Genomic DNA, 23,980 nt, shown 5'->3' on the forward strand with positions numbered 1-23,980 from the left:
TATGGGTACAGTGACCGATGGTTGTCAAGAGATACATAATGAAGATAAAATGACCTTTGCAACAAGCAATAATGTCACATCACCAACAGTGAGAGGCCCTTTAGACACAAACATGAGGACTCTGAAAAATTTAAACGTACTCATTGCAAGAGGAATGGTCATTCTTGAGACTCTTGCTGGTTCCTTCATGGAAAACCAAACAAAAGGCAGAATTCAGCCTATAGAAGCATGGGTCGCAGTCAAGACAAAAAGGATAACAACTCTAGCCAAACGAATCAAGCCATCTCCTCATCGAAAAACCAAATCACGTTGGACAAATTGGTTGAAATAATAAAAGATCTTTAAGTTTAAGTTCAAAGGTACAAGCAAAACAGGTATGTCTCTTACTTTGGTTAATAACATTGAGGGTAAAGACTTGTAATGGGTAGTTGACTTAGGGGCTAGAGATCACATGGCCAATAAATCTTCTTTTATAAGTTCATATGTACATTCTAGAGATATTGGTCATGTTGTCGCTGCCAACGACACCCCTATAACTGTGAAAGGATTAGGTAACATAGATTTTTAACAAATTTAGCACTAGCAAGGTGCATGTTATGCCTAACGACACCCCTATAACATAGGTAACATATCGGTTGCTAAAATCACTAAGGAGTTAAATTGCAATGTAGTATTTTCTGCTACTAATGTTATTTTTCAGGATCGGACGACTCCGAAGACAATTGGTGAAGGGCAACTTGTCAATGGACTCTATCAAATACGAACCACGAATCATGCATTGAATGTGAGTCATGCCAATGATGGAGATATCCGACATCAAAGAATGGAGCATCCATCTTCTAGACTTTTAGATCATTTATTTCCTAATTTGTGCTTCAATTGTAGAGAGTGTGAAATATGCAAATTTGTTAGAATGACTAGACCTAAATTTTCTTTATATGATTCCATTAGTCATAAACCATTTGATTTGATACACTTTGATGTTTGGCGCCCTATGCCTATTGATTCTATGGATGGATTTCACTACTATGTGTTGTTTATTGATGATTTTTTAAAAGTTTACATGGGTCTATTTTATGAAAAATAAGTCTGAAGTGCTCTCCCACTTTAAAACCTTTTACAAAATGATTGAAACTCAATACAGATTGAAAATTAAAGGTTCTAGATCTGACAATGACACTGAATATAAAAATCATGATTTCAAATCTTTTCTTGGTGAACATGGTATTAGACACACGACGTCTTGTGTAGATACACCTCAACGAAATGGTGTATCTGAAAGGAAAAGCAGACACTTACTCAAAGTTGCTAGAAGTTTCTTATTTCAAATGAATATACCAAAAAATTATTGACAATATGCCAGTTCGATAGCTTGCTATGTTATTAATAGGACTCCAAGCAAATCTTTGAATTACCTCAATCCTATCAAGCGTCTCATAGGAACTCAACCTAAGTTTGATCATCTTCGGGTGTTTGGTTGTGTAGCTTATGTGTGGCGACGCCTGTCAAAAAGAGACAAGTTGAGTCTACGGTTTGTTAAATGTATTTTGGTGCAAAGCAAAGGGTATGTATGCTCCAATCCCGTCTCTTACTTTAACATCAATCTTGATAGCCAAAATCAAATGGAGTCTACTCATCCCACTTTGCATGACTATGATGACTTGTTTACAACTGTGGCTGATGTACATGGAGCTAATAATGAGACTCATGCGGAGAATGAGAGCCCCACAAATGATCATGAACTTGCAACAACTACTGAAGATATAGAGAACAACTCAACATTTCTCAAAAGATCATAAAAGATAACGCAAGCTCCTTTACGCGTAGTTGATTATGAAACCTACCCAATCAGCAAGTATGTGTCATACAATCAAATTTCTTACTATCACGCCAAGTTTATTAGAAATCTTGGTAGCATTCAGGAGCCCAAGTCATTTCAAGAGGCTCAAGATGATCCTAATTGGAGGAAGGCTATGAACGAAGAACTAGAAGCTCTAAGGCGCAACAACACTTGAGAAGTTGTCATTCCTTCAAAGAACACAAACTTAGTGGGGTGCACATGACATTATAGAGTAAAATACAAAAGCAATGACACTTTGGAAAGATACAAGGCTCGTCTAGTGGCTAAGGGGTTCACGCAGACAAAATGGTTGGATTATGAAGAAACTTTTGTATCTTTACAGTTGTTCTCTATTGCTTGCAACTTGAATTAGAGCCTTCATCAACTAGATGTCAAAAACGTTTTTTTACAAGAACTCAATGAAGAAATTTATATGTCTTTACCTCCCGATCATCTAGATGAAAGGAAAAGGAAGAGTCTGCAAATTAAATAAAGCCATATGGCTTGAAACAATCTCTGAGAGCTTGGTACATAAAGTTGAGTCAGGCATTGGAAAAAACAAGGTACTGCAAATGTCACACAGACAATAGTTTATTTGTCAAAAAAATTGGATAGAACATCATTGTGGTCTTAATTGACGTGGATGACATAGTCATGGCTGGAAATGATACAAAGGACATTTTAATTCTGAAAGACTATTTGAAGAAAACCTTCGACATAAAGGATTTGGGAAAACTCAAACACTTTCTTGGGATTGAAGTTGCTCAATCTCATAAAGGTATCTTGCTATGTCAAAGAAAGTATGCATTAGATATCGTAAAAGAGATTGAAAAATTAAATGCTCGACCGGCAGACACTCCGATTGAGTCAAACCTCAAAATTAGACCATGTGAAGATGAATTAGAAGTTAAAAAAGAAAGGTTCCAACAACTAGTAGGTAAGCTGATATATCTATCTGTCACTCGACCTGACATTTTTTATGCTGTGAATGTTATCAGCAAGTACATGAAGAGTCCAAAAGAGTCTCACATGAAAGTAGTTGATCGTATCCTCAGATACGTGAAGGGTACTCCAGGGCAGGGACTCTGGTACAAAAGAAACAAAAGCATTGACATTGTTGGATGTTAAAGATGCAAAAGAGTTTTTTTGAAATATTAGGAAGTTAGGAAGGAGTTCTTTAAATGCTTTCTTATTTTTATTGGACTACTTTTGTAAATTCTCTAACCCTAATTTCTTTTAATCGAGATTAGGGTCACGTAATGAAGGATTCCTTTCGGCTCTCTCTCTCCCTCTCTTGTAACATGATATCAAAGCAGGGGTTGGTGTCGACTGTAGGTTGAGTTTTCCAGTGACCTTCTTCTCTGGCAACCACCTTCTCCGATGACAATCTTTCCGGCGAACAGCCAAGTGAGTTCCTTATTGTTTTATCGTCCTCTCTCTTGTCATCGCCATCCTTTATTCCCTTTTATCACCCAATAAAGAGACAGTGAGGGAATAGGGGTTGGGCATGCTGTGTGGAGAAGGACCTGATCACGCCTTTGTGGAAAGCGTGATCAGATCCTCATGTTGATCGTGTGAAGCAAAGTGTTGTGGGTGCAGCGTGACTTGACGTTGTGGTTTGTGGAGTCTATATGTTGTTTATGAACTCAGTTTTGATATGAGCAGAATTTTTCTATAGATCGTGGATACAAAATCAGTAAAGTAAGGCTGCGTGAGGACTGCGGCTGATTCTTAGTACAAGATTTATTGATATCGTGGACTCCTTTGACATGTGGACAGCTAGTTTTATGAGAACCAGCTGACGTTGTGGTTTGTGGAGTCTGTATGTTATTTATGAACTCAGTTTTGATATGAACAGAATTTTTCTATAGATCGTGGATACAAACTCAGTAAAGTAAGGCTGCGTGAGGACTGCTGTTGATTCTTAGTACAAGATTTATTGATATTGTGGATTCCTTTGACACGTGGACAACTAGTTTTATGAGAACCAGCTGCTGTTATAAGTCGCAGCCGTCTTCAGTCGATTGGGGATTCAAATTTTCAGTCATCGGCTGAAACAGATTTAAACATGATTAGCACCATTGCGTTGTTGTTGCCGTGGAAGATCAGATCTGATTTTCTACTGATTGGTTGGAAGCAAATCTATGAAGTCTTGTATCAGATTTGCCCTTTGAAGTTATATATCAGATCTGCCCTTTTGTTGTTGTGTGTGGAGTCATGTTGTTTGAAGGTTGCTGATTGGCGTGTGGAACAGAAATGACCTGCTGATCATGGAGGCTTTAGCTGTTGTTTGTGGGTGTGGTTTGGCATGTGGAGCAGAAATGATCTGCTGATCGTGGAGGCTATTCTAGCAACAACTTGGCGTGGATGGTGTTACGCTGATCATATGTGGGGGGCAACAACAACAGTCAGCCGTAAGTAGCAGAGATAAGCAACTGTCTTTTGGAGTTTTGTTCGTGGGTCTGCTATCATCTACAGCAATCGATTCAAATCTCTATAATACGGTTCAGATTTGGTTAGTTTCTGTGATTAGAGATTCTCTCTTATTGCATAGCGTGTGATATTCATATAATCTTTGAGGATAGTAGAGATTTTTTTTTCTGTGGTGTCTGACTGTCTTAATACCACCCACGTATGACACACAATATATAAGAAGCAGCAGTCAGACACCACAAAAAAAAATCTCTACTATATATTGTGTGTCATACGTGGGTGGTATTAAGACATGATCTGATTATCACATAGTTCATGTGGAGCAGAATGGTAGACTGCTAGACATATGTGCAGTCGTGTGCAGAGTTACTAAGTCTGGTGTTGTAACAGCCATCTAATATTCAGGCGGAGTAGAATTGTGGACTGTTGGGTGTGTGTGCAGTCACATGTGGGTCAACTGGCATTGGGATTGTTGGGGCTGCTTATTATTATTCGTTTTTTTAGAGTTCTGTGATCCATAAAGATACATTTCTTGATTGAAGTTGACTGTTGCATCTAATACATACATATTGTGCCCAAAATTTTGATTGGAATTTTACTATGGCTGATGGTAATGTGTTTGAGGGATCCAATGACTACAAGATGACTAGAAATTCCTTCTCATATGCCAATACTACTGGAATAGACTCAGCCTTCTCTGTTGGTGCTCCTACCGATGGCCCAGAGTGGATGATAGATTTTGGCGCTTCCAGGCATTGTTGTAATCAATCACACATTTTTTCATCTTTAGTCAAACTCTCTACACCACAACATGTCAGACTGGCTGATGGCAAGCTATCTCTTGTGTTGGGCAGCGGTGATATTTATCTCTCATATTTATATCTCCCACATTTAGGCACTCTTACTTACGTGCTCTATGCTCCTCAGTTTCCTGTTAATTTGTTATCTGTTAAGCAGTTGGCTATTGACTTACAATGTAGAGTCATTTTTTACCCTTGTTCATTTTCAAGACTTACTAACTGGGAAGGTGATTGGTGGCGGTCATGAACGTGAAGGTCTCTATTTCTTGTATGTCCCAGTAAATGTTGCTGCATCATCATTCTCCTCGAAGACTTCTCCTTTCCAGTGGCATCTCAGACTAGGTCATCCATCAGTGTCCAAGCTTCGTCGCATGTTTCCAGGTATTACTGCATCAGAGTCCTTCTTATGTGATGGTTGCCAGTTAGGCAAACATACACGGAGCAGCTTTCTATCGAGTCAGAGTCCATCTAGTCAAAGTCCATTTGATCTCATTCATGTGGATGTGTGGGGTCCTAGTCGGGTTCATTTTCACTCACGTTTTCTGTATTATCTTGTTTTGGTTGATGATTTTACTAGAGTCAGTTGGGTATTCTTGTTACGGGAAAGATCGGAAGTCATATGTATTCTTCTGAAATTTGTTAAAGAAATAAAAACTCAGTTTGGTTTCATTGTTAAAAATATTCGACTGATAATGCTTTTGAATTCAAATCCTCCGCGCTACTTCAATTTTATGTCAATCATAGAATTCGACCTCAATATACTTGTTCTCACACGTCCCAACAAAATGGTGTTGCCGAACATAAACATCGACAACTCCTAAATGTGGCACGTACCCTCATGTTGCATTCACATTTGCCTGCCTATTTTTGGGGTGATGCAATTCTTACCGTCTGCTATCTCATTAATAGATTACCCTCGTCAGCCATCCAAGAACGTATTCATATTCAACTTTTATATCCAGATCGACTATTATTTCATATACCTCCCAAAGTGTTTGGATGCACCTGCTTTGCACACATCCTAGGCCCAGACAAAAACAAACTTGCTGCCCAAGCCATCAAATGTGTATTCATTGGATACTCTGCCAATCAAAAAGGATATAAGTGCTTTGATCCCCAGACCAAGAAAGAGATTATTAGTGCGGATGTTACATTCTTTGAATCTCGTCCTTATTTTTCTTCTTCGAGTCCTTTTTCGTCTGAGATGCCTATACCGGTTCCTCTTCCTATTCCACCAGTGTCACTTGAGTCGATCCCTCCATCTCAATCTATGTCATGTGAACGTTTCCTTGATCCTCAATTAGTTTACACTCGTTGTCTGGGTCCCTCTCTCAAGCGCCCACCAGCGCCTTCTCAAGAGGTAAGCTCCACTGATAAAACTGACTCGGGTTTAAATGATGATCACACTGCAAATGATCTCCCCATTGCTATTCGCAAGGGCAACCAACAGTGCACACTACATCCGATTTTTAATTTTGTCTCTACTGACCATTTGAGTACAAATTTGGTGCAGTTTGATCGAGCTTTGTCTAGCCACATCATCTTGTCTTCTCACCATCAAGCCTTGTTAGATTCAAGGTGGCGGCAAGCCATGCAAGAGGAAATAGATGCTCTTATCACTCAGGACACTTGGGATTTGGTGGATCCACCGATGCACTGTGATGTGGTTGGCTCCAAATGGGTGTTCACCATCAAGTATCATTTTGATAGTTCAGTTGAACGGTTCAAGGCACGTCTTATTGTTAAAGGATATACACAGACTTATGGTGTTGACTTCTTTGAAACCTTTTCGCCCGTGGCTCGGTTGGGCAATATTCGACTGATTATATCTCTCGCTGTCCAGCGAGAGTGACCTCTATTTTAGCTAGATGTGAAAAATGCTTTTCTGTATGGAGACTTGTCTGAAACTGTCTATATGCAGCAACCACCTAGTTTTGAACAACAAAAGGAGTGTTCCAAGGTATGCAAATTAAAGAAGGTTATTTATGGACTTAAATAGAGTCCTCGTGCATGGTTCCATAAGCTAACTGAGGTTTTATCTAAGTGTGGATTTCAACGATCCCAGCTTGATCACTCATTGTTTATCAAACGAGGCACATCTGGTATAGTGATATTGATTGTATACGTGGATGATATTGTTCTTACTGGAGAAAGTAATCAAGAAATAGCTCGGACAAAGGAGTTTTTACAACAACACTTTGTTACAAAAGACCTTGGACAACTCCGTTATTTTTTTGGTATTGAGGTGACTCGTAGTAGTAAAGGAGTTGTAGTGTCTCAAAGAAAACATGCTCTTTGCAAGAAACATGTTTATTGGGAGCTAAACCTATCACACTTTTCATGAATCCCCGCATTCATATACATGATGATGAATCAGAGCCTTTTGACTCTAGATCTTACATATCTCTGATAGGGAAAATGTTATATTTGACTGTCACTCGCCCTGATATTAGTTTTGCTGTGAATAAGCTAAGTCAGTTCATGAAAAAAACCCTGGAAGGTTCATTGGGACGTTGCTCTAATGATTGTCAGATACTTGAAATCAGCCCCGGGAAAGGGGTTATGGTTCAAAAAGGGAGAAGGTGTTGACATCGAAGCGTATAATGATGTTGATTATGCATGATTTATAAATGACAGGAAGTCTACTGCAGGTTTTTGTGTCTTTGTGGGAGGTAATCTTATTTTTTGGAGGAGTAAGAAACAGAATGTGTAGCTCAATCTAGTGCTGAATCGGAATATAGGGCTATGGCTCAAACTGCGGCTGAAATGTCATTGGTCAGATCATTGCTTCTAGAGTTGGGTGTTTCAATGAATCTCCCAATGAAGATGTATTGTGACAACAAGACAACAACCTATATTGCTACCAATCAAGTCTTCCATGAGAGGACTAAACACATTGAGGTGGATTGCCACTATATTCGAGACTTAGTTCAAGAAAGAATTGTTAGCACTATTCATGTCTCCTCAGAATATCAGGTAGCAGATATCCTCACTAAAACTCTTTCCATAGGCAATTTCCTGAGATGTTGTAACAAGCTTAGCATGATTGATATATATGCTCCAGCTTGAAGGGAAGTGTTAAAGATGCAAAAGAGTTTTTATAAAATATTAGGAAGTTAGGAAAGAGTTCTTTAAATGCTTTCTTATTTTTATTGGACTACGTTTGTAAGTTCTCTAACCCTAATCTCTTTTAATAGAGATTAGGGTTATGTAATGAAGGATTCCTTTCGGCTCTCTCTCTCTCTCTTGTAACATTGGATTCACTGACGCTGATTGGGCATGTGACACTAGTGACAGAAGATCTACCACTAAATATTGTGTGTTTGTTGAAGGAAATCTAGTAGTTTGGAAAAGCAAGAAACAGAGAGTAGTGGCTAAGTCTAGTGCAGGAGCAGAATACCATGCAATGGCTTTGGGTGCCAGTGAACTCACATGGATTAAGAATTTAATTGAAGAATTGAGTTTCAGTATTACCAAGTCAATGGACATGTTTTGTGACAATAAGGCTACAATATACATATCTACAAACCCTGTATTTCATGAAAGAACCAAACATATTGAGCTCGATTGTCATTACACCAGAGAGAAAATCATATCTGGAGAAATTAGAACTCCTTACATTAAAGGCACCGATCAAGTCGCCGATGGTTTGACTAAATGAGTCATCAAAATGAAGTTGCAAATAACCACCAACAAGTGGAGATGTCACAATATGTACGCCCCACTTGAGGGGGAGTGTTAGAACAACAACATTCTCCAAAGATCAATTAACATAATTGGTCTCTCCTCAATAAGGAAATTGGGCAATGGTCTTAAACCAACGTTCAAGTTATTTATAGATGGAAGTGCCTCACGCTCTCCTCCCTTAATATTTTTTTGATGTATAGGGGCATGATTGATTGTATTGACAAAACAATGATCAAAAATAAAAAATGTTGGTTTTCTCTTGCTCGTGGATGTAGGCTGTAAAGCTGAACCACGTAAAAGTGGTGTCCCTTTTTCTCTATATCGTCTTCTTCTTTGATTAAATCCCAGTTGATCACATTGCATAATTTAAGATCAAACTGGGAGGCTGTCCTGTTCTAGTGATTGTTGTTGGTGTGCCAGTGATGGAAGAATTTGAATACTTCGTTCTGCTTGCATGAAAATCTTCAATGGGCGTTCGATGGGTGCATTACAGGGTGGCTAAAGACACCTCCCATCGTTTTGGGAAGAAGAGTCTACTGACAGACTTGCAAACATGATGCACTGCTGAGGAACATCGCCTCCACTGTCAGTCAAATCGGTGAAACAATGGCAATTTTGCGCATTGCGAAAGCGTGAAAAGTGTAGCGCTTTGAATTGCGCAAGCGATTCACAGAAAGTGCTGTGAGTAAAAAATATGGATTGATCCTTTCCATGTAAAAAAACCGGGAGTCCTTCTATATTGTGATTTTAAATTGCTTTACCTTTTAAAGGGTAAAGGAGACAACTTGCCCGTTCCATTGAAACATTGTTTTCTAAATATTTCATCACAAAAGGAACAGACCATGCAGGCACACATTGTGTGGCCTTCATTGAGGAGATTCGACCTTAATTCCTTCCAACAGGAGACTATCCCCACCTGAAGCGTTGCGGCGGGCTGTTGAGCTACATATAGTTTAACTCCACATAACAAAATTTGTGAAAGATTGGAGACCCGTAGAATCTGCACCAAAGTTGTTAAATGCAAGGAGGGGAGACGTCACGCGAGGCGTTGAGCCTGTCATGAAGCGAGAAATAAGCTGTAAGCTTTAGGATCAAAATGGTACAATATATAATATCAATAAGAACCAAAGTGACTTCAGCTAAGGCCTCGAGGCGCTTTAGGGCATAAGCTCAAGCCTTGAAGCGTATACCTCTAATAACACCAATGTGTACAAAACCAGAACAAGCAGTGTTCTTGCTTAGGTCCTCCTCACCACCCAATATGAACAGATTTCTATAGAAAAATGAGTCATTGCTATCTCTGTGGGGGTTGTGCAACGACTGGATTACTCAGGATTTCTCACATAACCTGAGATCCTTAAGTCTGGTAAACCAGAAATTATCACGTCATCAGATTCATCAATCCAAGATCCTTGACTGTCAAACACACTATGTGACCAATATACCAATTGGTTCTTGTGACTCCTATAAAAATTGAATTTCATCCAACCCTCTGAAGGAATATGTGAATCCTCCCAATAGTTCCCATATTCCGCCAAAGCAACAGGTTACATACTCCTGTGGCAACATTGACAACAAAGCCCCGCGTTGGCCAGCGGAAGATACCACCAATATTTGCATTGCCATTCTTTTAAGCGAAGATGAGATCATTTCCTGCCCCTCAAAATTGCCAACTCGTTACTCTAGAGGATATAATCCAATTTTGCTCTCATGCTTCTTAGCTGTAATTTTTTCGAACCAGCTTCCACTTGTAAATGGCTGCGATGAAGTCATTTTTACCATGCTTCAAGGGGCATAGCTTAAACTGGCGGACTTGGAGTGTGTGGAAGTGTGTTTCCAGTTCGAACCTATGTGCCGCCATGCTCAGGTCCTGTGCAAATTGAACCTATGTGCCGCCATGCTCAGGTCCTATGCTAATTGAAACACAGAGAGATCTCACCACCTAGCAAATGCAGCTCTAAACACTATAAACACTAGGACAAAGGAAAAGAGGGGGGCTTCGGCTCTCGCCCCCGCGGTAGATAACCCTCTCACTCACAAGGAAGTCGTTTCTAGCACAGGCCTGCTTACAAACAGCGGTGCTATCATTTTTCCAAATATGTTTTGCACATAACCAAAAGATGGTCAAGCGTTTCTTCACTCCGGTTTCAAAACGCAGAGCGCACATCTAGGAAACTGATTTCCTCTGCCCTTCATCAGATACACACTTTCAAAATATGCTCACAAAGTCAAAGAGGAATATAATTTGGTGTCCAACATCAGGGAGCAGAAGTAAAGAACCAATGCCCATAAGAATTAAACCACAACGCTTGTCCAACAGGCATACCAACTCCTTCAGTATCATATTTTACCAACACCGAACGAAGCTCTAAAGTTCAAAGAACGAAGAAATTTGCCCTTACCCCAGGGATGGATTGTACCATGTTGTCATGAGATAATGGAGGCCAGAACCGTTCAAACGTTGCCCACGAATTTCAACCGCTTGATGTGGAAATGTGACCCAGCACCTCGCGTAATGTTCTGGAAATTCTTCGTCGGACCACACGGCGCAGAGATAGAAGAGATTCTTGAATAAGGCGCAGAGATAGAAGAGATTCTTGAATAAGGTGGTAAAGTAACTGACAGCCAATACTTCTCTAGACCTTAGTAGCAGAAACAGGCAGCTATATCCCTTACATACCCTCATATTAAGTATCTACCGAGTGCAAATTAACCACAAAAGTATTTCACCGAAACGGGATTAATGAGGAGCGAGGAGCAGCTAAGATTTGCAAAAAATCAGTAAGGCACTGGGCACGAGCCTTGTTTCAGATAGAATTACGAACCCTCAGATTTTTTTATGGAAGCACCCTTTCATTTTGAAATATTTGGTATTTGAGTGACTGCTAATCATGTTTTGTAAAACATGTATGTGGATTCAGGTCACGTCAAAACATGGCATTGTCTACGAGAGGAACAAACGAAGATATACCTCCAAAGTAGATAACAAGAATTTTATATTACTATACTGACAATGCACACAAATTATGATTAGCACGAAGCAAGCTCTTTAATAAATCCAACCAATAGGATCAGGAATAATCAACCCAAACGCAGAACATGGGCATCCGGATAGATAAAAATGAAAGAAAGTTTCCCGTATGATTCGGTCATGGAGAAAGAATAATGGATATTGGGTTCTATTTAGATGAACAAAAAGAAATTAAGGACAGTCTTAAAACATGAATCAGTTCAAGTAAAACCCGTGACCAATTAAAACCCATAAATCAATTCAACCCATTGTCATAACAAACGTGTTTTATCCAGAAAAAAAAAAGCGTATAAAACGTGAAAAAAATGCATCTTAAAAAAGAAACACCAAAAAACAAAAACCACATATAATACTCATATCATATGTATTATACCCGTTTGTTGCCTTTTTTGTTTTTTATTAATTTTTATTTTTATAATTTTCAAGATTTATTAAATGTTTTATATTTTTTTAAAATTCACCAAGATATTCTCGAAATACTTTGCCGTATTAAACCCAAAAAATTTCTTGTCATATTATACCTAAGAAATTTCTCACCATATAATACCCATACACGTTTTTTGTGACAATGATTCAACTTCCTGGACTCAAAGACAACAAAACAATATGTATAACATCAAGACTCCCTACATATTCAAGCGGTCAGACATTGTTAACAAGGAAATGTTCTTAGTATGTTGTCAGAAAGAAAAGCCACAGTCTCACGATCCTAAAACCTTATCAAAGACTCACATTATGATGGACATATTTTCTCACCAACTCACAAAAATGGCCATTAAAAATAGCTCTCGCGAATCCAGGAAGATACCATTAAAATTTGCAGCTCCATAATCTTATTTATGAGAATAATGCGTCCTTATTCCTCCCATCGAATGATGGACCCAAGCCTTATACATAGATTTTCTCAGTTGCAAACAACCGATCCACCTCGTGGCTCGTACAAACCTGATATAGATTGCCTCCAAAAATTATGCACACAACTAAGGAATAAATCAAATAGTCTGAAGTTCAAGCAATTTGTTCAACTGTGCGTTATATCATCAGGAAAATCAGCTGATTCGGTAGACAGATATCTTCCACTGGTTTTATCGTCTCTTCTACTTCATTTTTGTCTGTTATTTTCTTAACAAAATTTTCTTCATCCAAACTAAGTGTCATGATATGGTGACAGTGACATGTCTAGAGCAACAATAAATGAATTGTTCTATCTACAGAAAATTCTAGTCATCCACTTAACAATCAGGTCTGAGTGCAAGCGAAGCCACACGGAAGTTAAGTTCCTTAGCAAGAAAAAGAAAGGACAAGCAAAGACTGTGTTCACACATTTAACCACTACTTTGGGCTGACAGGTTTACATGTGATTATATCTCCCAATGCAACTGTGCAAACGCCAACCTCTAGTTATTTCACTTGACTGCTTAAGAAAATCTCAGGAACTCTACTTTTTAATTTTGGTCAACTTTCATGGGTCTGGCTTATCAGTTTTTGATATCTACGCCGTCAAAGGTACACAGAGATAGATACCTAGGCCAGACAAAGCTATGAAATATTAGTTGCCTGGGCTCACTGGTCCCAGGAAATATAGACCATGCCCATGCCCAGGCTCATGTGACCATGTCTAGCCTTAGGCACACCTAAACAGGTAGGCTTAAGCATTGGAACATAACAAAAATTGTCTGACACGTTCTCTTAAATGGATACCAAAATAGGGGTTTGGACACACACACTCTCTCTCTCTCTCTCCCTTGCATGAAAAAGAAGATCAAAGAAGATGGAGCTTAGCTTGTGTGAATAAGATAACTCATCCCCATTTTCTTTCATTTTTTTTTCTGCTTTCCCCTTTTCTGTTTCTCCCTTTCCCCTTTTCTTCTTCTTCTTGTGCTTGTTCTTTTTCTTCTTTTCCTTCTTCTTTCTTCCTTCTTTTCCCCTTTAATCATCATCGTCATTATCTCCTTTCTTTGGATTTAATCATGATTTTTCTCAGTTATCTTTTCCCTTTTTCTTGATATTTGACAGAACCTAGTTCGGCATAAACAACCTATCAATCCAAGTACTTAAACGTCAAAAACAGATTTTACTTTGGCTTCACCAATGCATTTTAATTTTTAACGGTTTCATTTCTAATCCTAAAAGTAAACAGAACCATGAAAACGAAGTATTTATAATTGACACTAAAAACCTTGCGCCTACCATGATTTAAATCCAGCCCAGTAACAACCTTGCATCTACTATAATTTAAATTCAGTTCATTGGTCATGAAACTGAGAATCCCAATCTAATTTTGCTTTTTAACTTTTTGATAACTTTTGGTCTATGAACCATACCAACAAGATGAATACCTGCTAAAAGCGAGCTTTCAATGAAACCTTTGAAAGAAGGTAAATTTTCCCAGAATCATGAACTCAAGACAGAAACCTTGCAATCCAATTCTAACCGCTCAAATGTTAAGACCATAGAAATTTAAATTTAGAACGAATCCTAAATGTGCATCTCCAGTTCCTTCGCATCATTCCCTCAATTTTGCATGTCGATTTCTTTTCCAGTAAACTATAATTAAAACCTCGTCATGTTGAGCAACCAACATCAACAAATGAAAGAAACTCTAATTTTATAACGCGTGAAATAAAATAATAATAGCAGCTTGAGCATAGGGCAAATAGAAAGAAACAATTTGAACATAGGCGATTTACATCGTCCAAGGATTTAGTCCACATCAGAATCAGGTCCACCAAACACTAATGAGATCCGTAACACGAAAACAGAACCCTGAGAAAGAAAACTAAGATCGAACGACCAATTGTGCAATCAATGAAATACGAGACCCTACCGACGCGCTCAAGCGGTGAGGAGGACCGCACCTCCAGCATTCTTGATCTTCTTCTCAGCCAGCTTGGACACGAGCTTCGCTTTGACGACGATGGGCTGTGACTCGGGGAGGTTGCCTTTGCCGAGGACCTTGAAAAAGCCGAACTGGGTGACGTCTAGAAGCGGGGCGTTCTCGGACGAGCACTTCTCCTTGGCCTCCTGTGGGAGAAGGGACCAGAGCTTGTCGATGTTGACAACGGGGCAGTGGAACTTGTTCCTCAACTTGTGGAAGTACCGCATCCCGACCTTGCCGAAGTAACCCGGGTGGTACTTGTCGAAGAGGATCCGGTGGTGGTGAAGGCCTCCGGCGTTACCGCGCCCTCCCGGATGCTTCCTGTGCTTTCCGATCCGGCCATGCCCGGCGCTGACGTGACCCCTCTTCTTCCTGTTCTTTCTGAACCTCGTCGTCATCTTCTTCGGCGAATCCCTCCGGCCACGAGAGAGACGAAGGGCGGCAAAGAAATAACCCAGGAGGAGCTCGTTGGCGCCTTAAACCCTATCATTCTTCCCGACCCGGCGTTTAGGGCTACAGCAAAAGGACATAATTACATAATGGTCCCCGATGGTCTTGCCAATTTTACTAAAACGCCATCTTCAGGAGTCGCCTTGGATGTTCGCCATCTGTGTCGGTAACTGGTAATCTTGCGGCGAAGAAGACAGATGAAAGACTCTCTTAAGACACTCGGTCTTGTATAGAAAGTCTTAAGAACATTCATCTTACTAAGTTCACTAGATTGTGTTTGATAGCCTCAAATTTCACATCCATTGTTGATATAAAATCTATTTTATGTGAGACTCAAAGTGTAAACCATTACGTTTTTTTTTTTTTTTTTGAACCGGATAAGAGGGATCTGACTTTAAATCCTTGAATCTGAAATCCCTGATAATCTCAAAGCTCCTCAAGTCTCGGATCTGAAGTAAACAAATGTCCTCATAAAGTGGTGACAATATTTTTGAGGCATCCAATCTTGTCCATGTGGTCCTCAATCAAACACAGTTAAACAAAGATGTTAAGGAAGGAAGAACCCCGCAAGGATTGATCATCTTATTCTCCATTTTAATTCAAGTGCCCATTTTATAAACAGCAATGTTTGTAGATATCCACATAAACGCCATATCAGTTTCCACCATGATATAGTGATTAGTTGATATATATTTATGGGCCTATATAACCTTATAATTTTTGAATTAAAAAACTAACTCAAAATATTTTAAAGATCTAACAATGAAAACCAAACTTCAAATTAGTCATGGTTCAATACGCTCCGATACTAGCATTTGCAAATGGTCTAAAATTGTTAAGTGGCATGCCTTTACATGTAAATTAAAAAAAAAAATCATTTTATATATACATATATTTTAAAAAAACGATACTTTGGTTCCCGTCTAATTTTTGAAGCTATAATTCTGGCTTTCTCCTGAAAAAATCCTCGCTTCGGCCCTAGCTGTGGTAATTATGTTATTAGTGTCTATCAAACCCTAGCCAGTTAAATTCTTATGTGTTAACATTAAATAGGAATATCGAGGATGAAGTTTAAGGTACAATAAACTGAATCTGATAAAAAAGATTATAAATATAGTAAATTCTTTCTTATTATTGGCAATATTTTCAGTTTAGGAGGTGCTAATTGGTAATAGAAACATTGTGTTCTGCTTCCAAACACATTCACGAAACATTGCACCATCCTTTTGTCAACTAGGGACTGTTTGGCAACATATTGTTACTCGTGGAACATGGTAACAAATATTCCATTAATCCGCTTCATTTCTGGGGCATATTCATTGGATAGAAAACGATTTCCCTCCAGATCGATTGAAATCAGCAGATTCGAGCCGATACTGAGCGTTCAATTTAGTATAATTTAAATCTCAATCTTGCTTTCGTTACTTGGATAAAGTTTTCCGGATCAATTTAATTAACTTTCTGCAACTGATCATGAGTTTCATCTACGCCAATCTTACTTTTTCAAAATCAAGGTGAATTTCATTCATTGTTTCGTTTCTTGTATCAATGGCTTGCTTTGATTGCTTCATACCCATCGCCCTTCTGTTTACTTTATTTGAAATCTACCAATTTACATCTTTACAGGCAAACTCATGTTCATTTAGGTCTAGGCAAATGATGCCCTCCTGAATTCTTGTTTTGTTTGAAAATCATTGTTCATAAATGATTTCTCTTTCCTTGATTATACATATGAGGCCCATCGATGAGCTTAGAGCCTTCATTAGCTAAGCAATATTAAGTCCAAAAGATCATCTCATGCGCAGGACATGAGATAACAGTTTATCCAGATGCATAATCAGCAAGCCATTAGAGAAAATTTTAAGAGATTTAAATGAGATAGTTTAGATAACAAAGATCCGCGTCACAGTGCTATGTACATATCTAAATGTATGTTCAAGGGTATCAACGTAGTTCCCTTCTGAAGTAGAGGATGATCCAATTCTCAACCCCTTGATGCATGAGTTCGGGGGAACCTAACACAAAATTTTGTGTTGACGCTCCAATTTCCCTTCCCTTGTTTGCAACCTTCAAATTAATATATGCATTCATGTCAATACCCATGACTAAAATAATGACTAGTTATATCATAGTTACATTGAAAGAAAAAGGCCGGACTGGAGTACCAAAGAAATGAGAATTGAAGATTGCTAGAATGTGATTGAAACAAGGCTTTCTTGGTTTCATGACACAATGCAAATATATCCAATCATAAACCTTTCCAATCGAGCGCCGCTAGCGGCATAAAACCCTGATACTTGTACCTGCAACTCTAATGAGACTCTATATATATATATATATATATATATATATATATATATATATATATATATATACCATCTTGGTTTGAATAGAGAAACCTTCCGACTTCTCACAGCATTCTAAATCATGTGCACCTGATGCATTGTATCGAGCGGCTGTGATTGAATATGACCATTGAGTTCTGGTAAGTTGGTAACAATAGGGTTCATTCAATAACCAGTCGAATGCAGATTGATGGCTTCAATTATAGATCCAACTTTGTGTCCAAACTATAGTTAATTAAGCCGCAAGATAAATCCCGTTAAGAGCGAGATCGAAACCAAATCTGGATTGTTTATGTCCAGAAACCATATATGGATCCTAAACATAACTTGGGTTAGCTATGAGATTGGTGCAAAATTTTTATATGGGTAACTTTGTTAAACCCTACCATCTTCAAGTCAAACTTGAATATTGATGAAGCTCTCCTTCATTGGATCATTCAAAGTTGGTCCCAATTGAGACTGAACTTATCAATGGATCGTGTATTTGCCGGATGCCCAAGTGTTCCCAACTTGAATCCTAGGGGCGTAGACACTAGGCCAAAGGAAAGAAGAGGGGCTTCGGCTTCGGCTCACCTCCGCGGTAGATAACCCTCTCACTCACACGGAAGTCATTTCTGGCACAGGCCCTGCTTACAAACGGTGCGATCTTTTTTCCAAATATGTTTTGCACATAATCAAAAGATGGTCAAGCGTTTCCTCACTCCGGTTTGAAAACTCAGAGCGCACATCTAGGAAAACTCAATCCCCCTGTCCTTCAACTGATACACACTTTCAAAATATGCTCAAAACGTCAAAGAGGAATATTATTTGGTCTCCAACTTCAGGGAGCGGAAGTTAAACGCCATGGTTCCTCCCTGACCTCAGGAGGTACACCCAACTTTGCCTCGCTCAAGAAGCGACGCCCATAAGAATTAAACCATGACGCTTGTTTAACAGGAAAACCAACCCCTTCAGCGTCATATTTTACCAACACCGAACCAACTCTAAAGTTCAACAAAGAAGGCAGAAATTTGCCCTCAAACCAGGGATGGAATGTACCATGTTGTCATGAGATACTGGAGGCCAGGAACGTTCAAACGTTGCCCACGAAGTTCAACCCCTTGATGAGGAAATGTGACCCAGCACGACCACACGGCGCAGAGGTAGAAGAGATTCTTGAATAAGGTGGTAAAGTACTATCTGACTGATAGCCAATATTTATCTAGACCTTAGTAGCAACCCTCATACTTAAGTATCTATGAGTGCAAATTAACCACAAAAGTATTTCACCGAACGGTATTAATGAGGAGCGAGGAGCAGCTAAGATTTGCCAAAAAATCAATAAGGCACTGGGCACGAACCTTGTTTCAGATAGAATTACGAACCCTCAGATTTTTACGGAAGCACCCTTTCATTTTGAAATATTTGGTATTTGAGTGACTGCTAATCATGTTTTGTAAAACATGTATGTGGATTCAGGTCACGTCAAAACATGGCATTGTCAACGAGAGGAACAAACGAAGATATACCTCCGAAGTAGATAACAAGCATTTTAGATTACTATACTGACAATGAACACAAATTATAATTAACAAGAAGCAAGCTCTTTAATAAATCCAACCAATAGGATCAGGAATAATCAACCCAAATGCAGAACATGGGCATCCAAAAGATAAAAAAAGAAAGTCAGCTTCCAGTATAATTCGGTCATGGAAAAAGAATGATGGATATTGGGTTCTATTTAGATGAATAAAAAGAAAGAAAGGAATATTCAGTTTTAAAACATGAATCAGTTCAAGTAAAACCCGTGACCAATTAGAACCCGTAAATCAATTCAACCTCCTGGGCTCAAAGACAACAAAACACTATCATAATTCATACCATGAAGAGTCCTTACATATTCAAGCATTCAACCGTTGTTTTTAGTGAGCAGATCTCCTTATAACTCCTCAGATCACGGAACAAATACCAACCATTGCTTTTAGCTAGCTAATTTCCTAAATACCCCTCAGACCTCAGGAAGAAATACCATTACAATTTTGAGATTTTTTGTTGTCTGAAGGTGGGATTCAGTGTTAAAAATACATTGGATGATTGGATTCTAAATGTCTTAATTATTTCTAATATGGTAACCAATACAGTGGAACCATGCCACTTCTAGTTTAAAATTCTAGTAACTTCAACATACTTTTATTTTACAGACATTGTTAACAGTGACATGTTCTTAGTACGTTGTCAGAAAGAAAAGCCACATACCCAATCGAGCCTAAAACCTTATCAAAGGCTCACATTTATGACAGACCTATTTTCTCACCAACTTTCACACAATGGCCATTAGAAATAGCTCTCGGGAATCCGGGATGACACCATTAAAATTTGTAGCTCCATAATCTTATTTATGAGAATAATGCATCCTTATTCCTCCCATCGAACGATCGACCCAAGCTTTAAACATAGATGTCTCAGTTGCAACTAACCCACCCACCTCGTGGCTCGTGCAAACCTGATATGGATTGTCTACAGAAATCATGCACACTACTAAGGAAGAAATCAGATAGTATGAAGATCAACCAATTTGTTCAACTGTGCGTTATATCATCAGGAAAATCAGCTGATTCGGTGGACAGAAGATATCTTCCACTGGCTTTATCGTCTCTTCTACTTCATTTTTGTCTGTTATTTTCTTAACAAGATTTTCTTCATCCAAATTCCAAACTAAGTGTCATGATATGGTGACATGTCTAGAGCAACAATAAATGAATTGTTCTCAATACAAACATATATTTACAGAAAATTTCAGATATCCACTTAACAATCAAGTCTGAGTGCAAGCGAAGCCACACAAAATAAGTTCCTGAGCAAGAAAAAGAAAGGACAAGCAAAAACTTTCACACGTTTAACCCCTACTTTGGGCTGACAGGTTTACATGTGATTATATCTCCAAATGCAACTGTGCAAACGCCAACCTCTAGTTATTTCACTTGACCACTTAACAAAATCTCAGTATCTCTACTTTTAATTTTGGTCAAGTTTCATGAGTCTGTGTTTATCAGTTTTTGATATCTACCGCGTCAAAGGCACACAGAGATAGATACCTAGGATACACAAAGCTAAGAAATGTTAGTTGCCTCGGCTCACTGGTCCCAGGGAATATAGACCATGCCCATGAACAGGCTCATGTCTAGTCTTAGGCACACCTAAACAGCATGCTTAAGCATTAAGACATAACAGATATTGTCTGATACGTTCTCTTAAACGGATACCAAACTAAGAGTTTGGACACACGGTCTCTCTCTTGCATGAAAAAGAAGAACAAAGAAGATGGAGCTTAGCTTGTGTGAATAAGATAACTCATCCCCTTGTTTCTTTCATTTTTTCTTCTGCATTCCCCTTTTCCGTTTCTCCCTTTCCCCTTTTCTTCTTCTTCTTGTGCTTGTTCTTTTTCTTCTTTTCCCCTTTCATTATCGACGTCATTATTTCCTTTCTTTGGATTTAATGATGAATTTTCTCAGTTATCATTTCCTTTTTCTTGATATTTGTCCAAGTACTTACAAGTCAGAACAGATTTTACTTTCGCTTCACCAATGCAATTTAAACAGAACCATGAAAACGAAGAATGTATAATTGACGCTGAAAACCTAGCGCCTATCATGATTTAATGCCAGCCAATTGCTAACATTAATAACCTTGCATCTACCAAAATTTAACTTTTTGATAACTTTTGGTCTATGAACCATACCGACAAGATGAATACCTGCAAAAAGCGAACTTTAAATCACACCTTTGAAAGAATGAAAATTCAGAATTATGAACTCAAGATAGAAACCCTGCAATCCAATTCTAACCGCTCGAATGTTAAGGCCAAGAAAATTTAAATTTAGCACGAATCCCAAATGTGCATCTCCAGTTCCATCACATCATTCGCTCAATTTTGCATGTCAATTTCTTTTCCAGTAAACCATAATTAAAACCACGTCATGTTGAGCAACCAACATCAACAAATGAAAGAAACTCTAATTTTATAACGGGTAAAATAAAATAATAATAGCAGCTTGAACATAGGGCAAAAAGAAGGACACAATTTGAACATAGGCACGATTTACATCGTCCAAGGATTTAGTCCACATCAGAATCAGGTCCACCAAGCACTAATGAGATCCGTAACACGAAAACAGAACCCTGAGAAAGAAAACTAAGATCGAACGACCAATTGCGCAATCAATGAAATACGAGACCCTACCGACGCGCTCAAGCGGTGAGGAGGACCGCACCTCCAGCATTCTTGATCTTCTTCTCAGCCAGCTTGGACACGAGCTTCGCTTTGACGACGATGGGCTGTGACTCGGGGAGGTTGCCTTTGCCGAGGACCTTGAAAAAGCCGAACTGGGTGACGTCTAGGAGCGGGGCGTTCTCGGACGAGCACTTCTCCTTGGCCTCCTGTGGGAGAAGGGACCAGAGCTTGTCGATGTTGACAACGGGGCAGTGGAACTTGTTCCTCATCTTGTGAAAGTACCGCATCCCGACCTTGCCGAAGTAACCCGGGTGGTACTTGTCGAAGAGGATCCGGTGGTGGTGAAGGCCTCCGGCGTTACCGCGCCCTCCGGGATGCTTCCTGTGCTTTCCGATCCGGCCATGCCCGGCGCTGACGTGACCCCTCTTCTTCCTGTTCTTTCTGAACCTCGTCGTCATCTTCTTCGGCGAATCCCTCCGACCACGAGAGAGACGAAGGGCGGCTAAGAAATAACCCAGGAGGAGCTCGTTGGCGCCTTAAACCCTATCATTCTTCCCGATCTAGCGTTTAGGGCTACGGCAAAAGGACATAATTACAAAATGGTCCCCAACGGTCCTCCCTATTTTACTATAACGCCATTTTCAGGAGTCGTCTTGGGTGCTCGCCACGTGTGTCTGTAACTGGTAAAGACTGTCTTAAGACACTCGGTCTTGTATAGAAAGTCTTAAGAACATTCATCCTACTAATTTCATTACATTGTGTTTGATAGCCTCAAATTTCACATCCATTGTTGATATAAAATCTATTTTATGTGAGACACAAAGTGTAAAACCATTACGTAATTTTTTTTTTGGAATCGGACAAGAGGGATCTGACTTTAAATCGTTGAATCTAAAATCCCTGATGATCTTAAAGCTCCTTAAATCTCGGATCAGAAGTAAACAAAAGTCCCCATAGACAATGTTTTTGAGGCATCCAATCTTGTCGTCCATGTGGTGCTCAATCAAACACGGTTATACAAGGCTAAAACGAAGAGGTTACCAATGGAAGAACCTCGCATGGACTGAGAATCTTATTTTCCATTTTAATTCAAGTGCCCATTTTATAAACAGCAATGTCTGTAGATATCCATATAAACGCCATATCACTTTTCCTTAATGATACAGCGTATTGATTGATATATATTTATGGGCCTATATCACCTTATTTTTCAAAAAATTAAAAACCTAACTCAAAATATTGGAAATTGATCTGACAATGAAAACAAAACTTCGGATTAGTCATGGTTCAATTTGCTCCGATACTAGCATTTACATGTAAATTAAAAAAAAAATCATTTTTTTATATATAAAAATTTTAAACAAATGATATCTTGGCTCCTATCCAAATTTTGAAGCTATAATTCAAGCTGAAAAGTTTTTGGCTTCGATCCTAGCTGTGGCAATTATATTATTAGTGTCTATTAAGCCCTAACCAATTAAATTCATATATGTTGACATTATATAGGAATATCGAGGATGAAGTTTAAGGTACAATAAACTGAATCTCATAAAAAAGATTATAAAATATAGTAAAATTTTCTCATTATTGGCAATTTATAGTAGATTATGTGGTAATTAATTTATGGGGCATATTCATTGGATAGAAATCCATTTAAATTGAGATCTACCGATTTACATTTGCTAGACTTAGCTAGATTGGATATGGAGATCATATATATTACGTGCTCTTTTATTTAGAGGAACTCTGATCAATAGTAGGGAAAGCAGAAAAGCGAGTCGCTTTTCTTATTCCTCCAGGGAACAGCAAACTCCTCGTCGTCTCGTGTACGTAATTGATTTGTTTCTCAGCAAAGAACTCAACCAAACCTTTTCGTAAATAAAATGCTCCGATTTGGATTGGATTCAGCTTTTTATCAAGTCAGACTTGGCAGAATTTCTATGTAATCAAGTCGGATTTAAACTCGGTTTTGGATATGATTCTTTTAGGATTTGATTCTGACCCGAGTGGCATAGATCTCACCTTTATATACGATTATTCTGGATATGATACACAGATCCAGAGAATTGGATTTAATTATGAGACTGCATGCATAATTTGATTGTTATGAGGTCTTGCTTAGTTTAGATAACAAAGATCTACCAATCTAAATGTATGTGATCTACCAATCACAGCGTATTATGAGACTTGTACCTGCAGACTCTCTCTCTCTCTCTCTCTCTCTCTCTCTCTCTCTCTCTATATATATATATATATATATATATATATATATATATATATATATATATATATATATATATCCGTCT

General features: G+C 38.7%; 2 protein-coding genes across 2 annotated transcripts; both read right to left on the minus strand.

Annotated features, from left to right (window-relative positions):
* Positions 1-14,414: 14,414 nt before the first annotated feature.
* LOC116263313 (60S ribosomal protein L27a-3) lies at positions 14,415-15,148 on the minus strand. The gene has a single exon (XM_031643005.2). It carries the CDS (start codon positions 15,065-15,067, stop codon positions 14,627-14,629), a length of 441 nt encoding a protein of 146 aa, XP_031498865.1. The 5' UTR covers positions 15,068-15,148; the 3' UTR covers positions 14,415-14,626.
* A 6,297-nt stretch (positions 15,149-21,445) lies between these two features.
* Positions 21,446-22,212, minus strand: LOC116261911 (60S ribosomal protein L27a-3-like). Its single transcript, XM_031640845.2, has one exon. It carries the CDS (start codon positions 22,130-22,132, stop codon positions 21,692-21,694), a length of 441 nt encoding a protein of 146 aa, XP_031496705.1. The 5' UTR covers positions 22,133-22,212; the 3' UTR covers positions 21,446-21,691.
* Between the last annotated feature and the right edge of the window lie 1,768 nt (positions 22,213-23,980).

This window comes from Nymphaea colorata, chromosome 10 (genome assembly GCF_008831285.2).
Source record: "Nymphaea colorata isolate Beijing-Zhang1983 chromosome 10, ASM883128v2, whole genome shotgun sequence".
NCBI classification, from domain to species: domain Eukaryota; kingdom Viridiplantae; phylum Streptophyta; class Magnoliopsida; order Nymphaeales; family Nymphaeaceae; genus Nymphaea; species Nymphaea colorata.

Coding starts and splice junctions, on each gene's coding strand:
- LOC116263313 (XM_031643005.2), bottom strand. CDS start 15,067: ATGACGACGAGGTTCAGAAAGAACAGGAAGAAGAGGGGTCACGTCAGC.
- LOC116261911 (XM_031640845.2), bottom strand. CDS start 22,132: ATGACGACGAGGTTCAGAAAGAACAGGAAGAAGAGGGGTCACGTCAGC.